The sequence below is a fragment of the Etheostoma spectabile genome, chromosome 13 (genome assembly GCF_008692095.1).
Source record: "Etheostoma spectabile isolate EspeVRDwgs_2016 chromosome 13, UIUC_Espe_1.0, whole genome shotgun sequence".
Taxonomy (NCBI): domain Eukaryota; kingdom Metazoa; phylum Chordata; class Actinopteri; order Perciformes; family Percidae; genus Etheostoma; species Etheostoma spectabile.
Genome location: NC_045745.1, coordinates 28,410,304 through 28,417,754, shown reverse-complemented (window position 1 = coordinate 28,417,754; position 7,451 = coordinate 28,410,304). Strand labels below are relative to the sequence as shown.

Below are 7,451 nucleotides of genomic sequence, written 5' to 3'. Positions count from 1 at the left end.
GGGGGGGGGGGGGGGGGTGTTGAGGGTCAGAACAACTAGGAACCTTTTTGATTTGAAATCTACCACTTCCTGCAGTGGAGAGGATGTGACTGGTCACTTGCTTTTAGCTGCTGCACTGGGAACAGGTATGGTAGACGCTTTCTTCTTTACAGCACAGCTGAATGTAGATCTTTAATCTTACTTTCACTAAATTATAACTGTACTTTTGTCTCAATGGTCAAACCGTTTCTGCTGTTTAACTTTACCTTACGTGATGTATTTGTAACTCTTAAAACTGTTTTACAGTAAAGGAAAAAAAATGGGACTAAAAATGGGATTAACTTGTGTGAGAACATATGAGTGGCATTGTTTTTTTGTCAAAACTTTAAGTGAACTGATCATCATTTGCTCTTGGTCTCGTCATGCATCGGCAGAATTTCTGATTCATTTGAAGAAGTCTCACATGCTTTATTAACTTTATCGGTCAGACCTTTATCAGTTCCCGTTGGATTTTTGTTGTGATGTGTAAATATTAACATGGTTTGCTATTCATGTGTTAACTTTACTTGGTTGTGTGAGCTTAAATTCTTCTTTTTGTTGTAGCGGCGGGTGTTTTTGGAAAATCAAGTTCCATTTTTAGCTGTTTCAACTGATTTTGAATTCTACCACCTGTTTTACTATTACTCACGGTTTGCCTGTCACACTGTTTTTTTCTTGTTTTCTTATTTTCTTCTTCTATGCCATTACATTGTTTATGTTGGTACAAAGGGGATTTGAAAAGATGTGAAATGTTCATCGTCATTGCTAAGAAGCTCGGTCTTTCAACAAGCCTTTGAGAGGAGCTGGCAGGGCATGGGGCGCTGTCTTTATGAGCAGTCTTCTTACTTCCTATGTCGTTACTGGCACCCCATTTTGAAACCACGTCTTGCCACACGTGTGCACTTTCACTTCTTCATTCAGCCCATCCTTGAGTTTTCATTTGCTAAATCCCTCAGACAGTCAGCTGATTTTGGAGTTAATCGTAGATTTTGGTTGACTCCTGGTATACGATTCCAAATTTCAGCCGATAATGTCAAGTTCTATATTTCAGACATGCACGATACATCCCTATAAACTCATCTCTGTTGTGCCTGAACCTTGACCCTTTGATGTGTAAGGGTTTACACTAGCCCCTGCCATGATCTTTTAAAAATCTAGCAAGCACACTGTAATGCAACAATCTGTACTGCATTGTAATGCATCAATGTCCAGGTGATCGCATGCAAACCATTGTTTAGCAACTAGACATGATAGGTGTCATTACTACTGAAGCTTTAAGCACCGTGAGGTCAAAGTAGTTGTCACACTCGAGGTGCAAACGGCCATCGCTCCCATATTGCACAGGAGGACTATCAAGAGATGCTTGAACTCACTTTATACTCTCATTGAGAGAGCTTTATTATTTCACTCGAACTGTGTGTGTGTGTTTTTTCTGCCCTGCCAGTGAGAGGATAATGATACAGGCCTCTTAAATGGAGTGCTAACTAGTACTTCACTTTTCACATGCTAATCCCACTCATCCTGCTCTCTGCCTCTCATGCTGCCTCTGTGTTACTTTTACTGTAGCTCTTTATGTATGCCTGACTTTTGCTTTATCATACCCACTTAAATGGCCTTAGCAGCTTGTTTGTTTTTCAACCAGCGAAATCAGTCTACGTGATCCAAACACTTAGAAACATGAACTCGAAACATCCTGTAAACAGTAGAACCCAAAGTGCATTGCGTATGTGCTGTGTTTTACACAGCCTTAAACAAGTGCGTTGGATATTTATTTGTTGCTGTCAATCTTTACATAAGAGCAATTCACCGCCTTATCTTTTTTTAATCACTGCTCTCAGTAATGATCAGCAAACAGCAAAGCGTCACTCTGTTTTGTCTCCTCATGGTGTTGGAGAGAGTTTGCTGTGCGAGCTGTTGTGGCTGCATCTATTTTTAGACATCTTTCTTCCTACGCATTTTCAGGGTTGGTTGTTAAATAAGAAAATCAAATGACGCGCAAAGAGCCTGTGCAAGAGGGGAGAGCAAGGAGGAAAAGGGAGGAGAGAATCAAAGCCAATCGGCTGGGCTGCTTCTTATGACATGACATCCACTCTGTGTGTCTGTCGGAGGCCTAGGAGAAGACAATGGAGAATGTCGCTCACATGAGGATATAGAGGAAACACAACTCTAGAGAGTGGAGCAACATTTCCATTTTTGTGGCGTAGTCAATAAGAATGGACTGCATGATATTAAAATCAGGATGGTTGAACAGTGTAGGCAGGCCTTAATCTATTCTTAAACTGACTCAGGATGAGTTGCATTACATCCTGTAATTGAGGTCTGCTGTACTTCTTCTTTTGTGGAAGAGCCAATTTGCATCTTCCAAATTGGAAGGAAGTTAGCACGGTGTGTGTTGCTGTTCGGGTTGAAATAGCTGCATGATGTAGCTGTATATATGTGTGTGTGTGTGTGTGTGTGTGTATATATATATATATATATATATATATATATATATATATATATATATATATATATATATATATATATATATATATGTGTGTGTATATATATATATATATGTATATACTTCATTTTAAACTTTTTATTTATTTAATAATTTTCAGTTTTCACAAAACTCGTGGCCCCGGTGACCACATGGTCCGTCAGATACATCACAGTGTAAGTCTGAAAGAGGACAAGGTCTGTCTCTGTGTAGTAGGTTGGAGGCAGGGACATTGACTTACCTTGCACAACCTTACCACAGAGAGTTGGAGGCCACTCTATCACCTCCTACCACCCCACCCCCCTCCCACCCCTCCCCAGCCCAGCCCAGCATAGGGGTCAACTTGTGATTGGTGGTAACAATGAGGGAGGATGGGCAGCAGGCCATTGTCCAGGTCCCTCAGCCATGTTAGTTCAATCCCCCGTCCACACTAGGGCTCCCTAAATCCATTGTGTTTTTGTCTTTTGACATTTTCACCTTTTTTTCTGAAATTGTGCATGCATCAGTCATATCATCAGTTTACTTGCATGATCCTATATGAAATGTGAACCCAATACTGAAATTACCCTTAAATTTGAATTGTATCTTAGCTCGAGTGCTACTGTTGTACAGTCCATGTTGACTGCAACACTGACTGGAAGAGCCTAAAAGCTCCAATCAAAATAATATATCTAACAGTGATAATATTGTGTAGTTAACCCCAATGAAATGTGGTTATCCTCAATTGCATTTGATCCATTGATTACTCTGTTAAGCAAAAGTCTATCAAAGACATCTGAGAGGGGGGTCCAGATAGCTTGGTTGGTGGAGCGGGCACCCACATATAGTGGGTTACTCCTCGACGCAGCAGACCCGGGTTCACCTCCGAATTGCGGCCCTTTGCTGCATGTCGTTTGTCCTATCAATAAAAATGCCCAAAAAATAAATAATCTTAAAAAAAGACATCTAAGAACTACTGGGTTTTGCATGGGCTTATAATGATCAATAGCTAACATGACACTGAGTAGAAATGCTTCACTAAGCCTGTCTTGACAACAAGAAACATGAGCATTTTTCAGTCTGAGAGAAAATGAACTGACCTTCCTGTGCAAATATCATTTTCTGGAATAGAGCTTTGTTACTCAGTTCTCAGATAGGCCTTGCTATCCTTGGCAGGTGCACCAAAATTGGCTGTGTCAGCCAGAGCCTTGAGACAACAATTGGAGCAGTGGGTTCTGCTCCCCGAGTCCGCTGTGACTCAGGCAGGCCACTGCTAGGGCTCTTCTCTCCCCTCTCTGGTGGAAGACACACTGGTTGTCACTCATCTCCTCACAGCTTTAGGCCGTTGCCATGGTGTTGTTTAGCGCTGCTGACAGGTGGGCTCTGACGCCATTTCTCCTCCCCCTCCTCCCACCCCGAGGCCACACGTCAAACGCTGCTATCTCCACTCTGCACCAAAAATAATACAGAGGGCCTGTCATTATCTCCTGGTTTGTTGATGTGCCTGTCTGTGCTCTCAACACAAACACACACATCACTGATATCAATGATGGATTTGGGGGACGTGCATGCTTGTGTAACTCTATCCACCTTATTTATTTAGGATGTTAATGAGAAAAGTAAATGCTCTGCGTGTGACGGGAGATAAAGGAACGTTGGTCATGTTTTGTTGCTACTGCTGTTATTGTTGTGTGGAGACACATGGTGACATTTGTATTTTGCGATGTATTATGTCTGAGCTCCGTGTTTCACATGTATGGGAAAATCCCACTGAAATGTTGCTGACGACTCAGAAGAGGGGTTGCTAGGTAACCAGACGTCACAGGATTGCACTAGTGTATAGGGGGGTAAAACAGGAGGCTAGCTCATTAGCTCATGTCGAGTAAAGGCCTCTCACTGCTAGCCATGCTAGTACAAAGAAACACTATATTCAGACACTTAATGAGAGCTCTGAATTATCTTTGTAATTTAGAATATTGGTGTGAAATGGATTGGATGTACCATTTATCACAGCATTACATAGTTTGCTCTCCCGTCTATGTCGATGCTTCTCTAGCACTATGTTTGCATATGTGCTGGATATATGTATTTCCCGTCCACATGTGTATAAAAGAGAACATCAAAGGTAGCGAGCTGCCAGTTCTTACTGGCTCAACGTTGTTTGCACATCCACACAGCCTCTTTCTTTTCTTAATGTTAAATAGGTATGTGTGTGTTGCTTGTTTCTGTATTTATTGTTTGGTTATTTCATATTAAAGCTTTAATGTGTAACTTTTTTGCTATTAACGTACGTCAGTTACATTCAAGCCATTGCCAAATGAGTTGCTACAAAGCTAATCAGCGCCACACAACTCTCTCTCTGTGTTTCTCAGTAGGGCTATGTTCAGAAGATTGTGGCGTTTGGTGAGGATTCTTACCTTTTCTGATCATGTCCATCATGTTTATTTAATCCTCCATGTCCTCTGTAGCTACTAGCAACTGCGCGGGGGAGGGGGGGGGGCCCGCGTGCGCCATCACAGAAGGTTCGTATGTGGACAGTGTGGTTGTCATTACTTTGATTCCTCATTGGGGGAGACATAAACCACGCACTATAGCTTTAATGTTTAATATGTTTACGTATGCACCAACAACCAAGGCAAATCCCACAAAAGTCCTACTTACTTGGCAATAAATCTTTTATGATTCTGATTCTGGCTGGGCTCTAAGGTCAAATCCATCCAACTAAAACTCCAAAGATATTTTGGAAACAGTAGGGCATTTTAATCTAGTGCTTAAAAAAAAAAAAAAAGATTATGTAGGCAGTCACATGTGAGGTGAGCTTTGTTTTTTTTGCATTTATATTCTTCTCAACCAGCTTTTATGACATGGTCCTTGCTTGTAAGTTTTGAAAACATCCCTTTTTTTTATCAGTTTACATTCAATAATGCATGCTGTTTTTATTATTTGATTACTCTCTCTGAGTGCAACTGATAATAGCTGAGTATTTTTCCGAACTGAAAAGCTGCAGTCAGAGTCGACACGGAGAGCATTTACTTCGTTTTCATCCGCTTTCATCCCTGTGGCCCTCGGTGGAGAGGCTTTTGTTAGCTGCCACGAAGCAGCCTTTTCACATCCCAAGGCTACACATTTGGAGAGCAGCGTGGCTGCATGAGTTTCTGTCTGGTTGGCAGGTGGATGTGTCACGGAGTACGTTGAATGAGCGGAGAAAGACACGCGCTCCTCATTGTTGCTCAGGCACTCGAGAGTTGCGTGGTGGGTTGAAAGCTAGCTGGTGTTGCACAGCTCAACTAAAGGTGCTGCCTGCTGTAATGGACTCTTGCAGATAGACCGCGAGATAAGGAGACACACTATACGGCCGCGCTGAGATGCACAACGCGGGCCGCTGCAAGCCAATACCGCGGCGTTCATTGTGATACTTACTCACAGGACCACTGCACTTGACATTGGCTTTGAAAGCGCAGGGGTAAAGTCTCGCAGCTTTATGTGTCGTTGAATATGAGTGTTTTGAGACAGGTGACAGGTCTGTCTCTCAAACACAGCTGTGTTTGGGATGTTCTGGTTAGGTGATGCGCCCATGTCATGAGATACTACAGCAAAGGTCTTCACCAGGGCTTTAGTCATTAATGTGCTGATTAGCAGATGCAAGCCTCAAGAGGAAGATCGTGGGGGGGGGAGTTGCTGTGCATTCACTCGCCTGCTTCATCAGCCGCACCAACACAAAGTGAAGACATGTGGGATGCTTTCTGCAGAGGATGAGGAGACGCAAGTTGAAGGAAGGCAATAATTCCTCAAAAGTTCATAGATACATAATATGGCGTGACAAAAGGTTCAATTCCAAGCCGTTTTTTTTTTTAGAGCTGGTGAAACAAGCAGAGAGAGAGTACAGTACCTCTACCACTTACTGGCAAATTGACTTTCCTTCGTCATTATGTCACTGAGCTGCTTCCTTGCTCCAAATACACTTGTTTGCTGTGCCAGCAGTGCAGATGCTCTCATTAGATGACCAGCTCATTGTTCCTCTGTATGATAATAGCTGTTGATATCTAATTAACCGTCTTGTGCACTGGGGGCACTGGGAAATTGGGTTACAAACAAACACTGGAAACGTTATTGCAGGTACATAGAGTTCAGAATGGAAATAAACGAGAATGGAGTAATTCATGGATGAAGTTAACCTTTATCATTCTGAAGAGCCATCTGTAGATGGAAGATACAGTATAACAGCTGAGGTGATGAATGTAAGATGGATTTGGCACTATGTAATGTCACTTTTTTAGAAGCAACAGTAGTCTGTAGTAATTGTATTATTTCTCTGAAGAATGACTTAACATGTGTGGTATTGCAGTAACAATAGAACACACATGCTGCATCATTTCTATGTGTGACAGTGAAGTCCTGCTCCTCTGCTGTAGCTCCCAGCACGCTGTGAGTCTCCCCTCTAACCTGCCCCTCCCATCTGCGCTGGGTTCTCTATTGCTCCCTGCAGGTGAAGCTGATGAAATACATCTGTAAACAGCTGCAGTGCAAGCAGAAAGTGCCCGAGACGGACAGGCCCGAGGCCCTGGACAGCTACCCGCATTTACGAGACTGGCTACGCACCATCAACCTGCGACCGGAGCTCATTGAGGTAGGTCATGTTGTTCTGTTTGAATATCAGTATCTCTCTCTACCTCTGTCTTTCTCTATGGCCATGGGGACTGTGTTGGTGTCACATTTATGTGGATTCAGAATGTGTACTCAGTACGCGCTCGCATGTGCATGAGGAATACTTGACCAGTGACCATAAAAATGTCTTTCTAAAAGAGGAGCGCTGTCATTTTGTATGATGATCATATTTAAGCAGCAAACAGTGTCAACAAATCCTAACTACTAACTAATTTAAACCTTGTCCCTTTTTCAGACTTTTTTGTTTTTGTTTTCACTAACACCCCCTTACTGCCACTAGTTTTACAGTACTTTTTGGAATTCATGG

The 7,451-nt window shown here is 42.5% G+C and overlaps 1 protein-coding gene across 3 annotated transcripts in view; it reads left to right on the top strand.

Moving 5' to 3' along the window:
• The window catches only part of ksr1a (kinase suppressor of ras 1a), a 27,703-nt gene that overhangs the window by 2,883 nt on the left and 17,369 nt on the right, over nucleotides 1–7,451 (top strand). For 2 of the 3 annotated variants that reach the window (XM_032533663.1, XM_032533662.1), the window contains exon 2: nucleotides 6,966–7,106. In XM_032533663.1, coding sequence (XP_032389554.1) covers nucleotides 6,966–7,106 — 141 coding nt within the window. Of the gene's footprint in view, nucleotides 1–28; nucleotides 126–6,965; nucleotides 7,107–7,451 lie in introns of those variants that run through there. The other variant, XM_032533664.1, reaches the window with a different exon arrangement.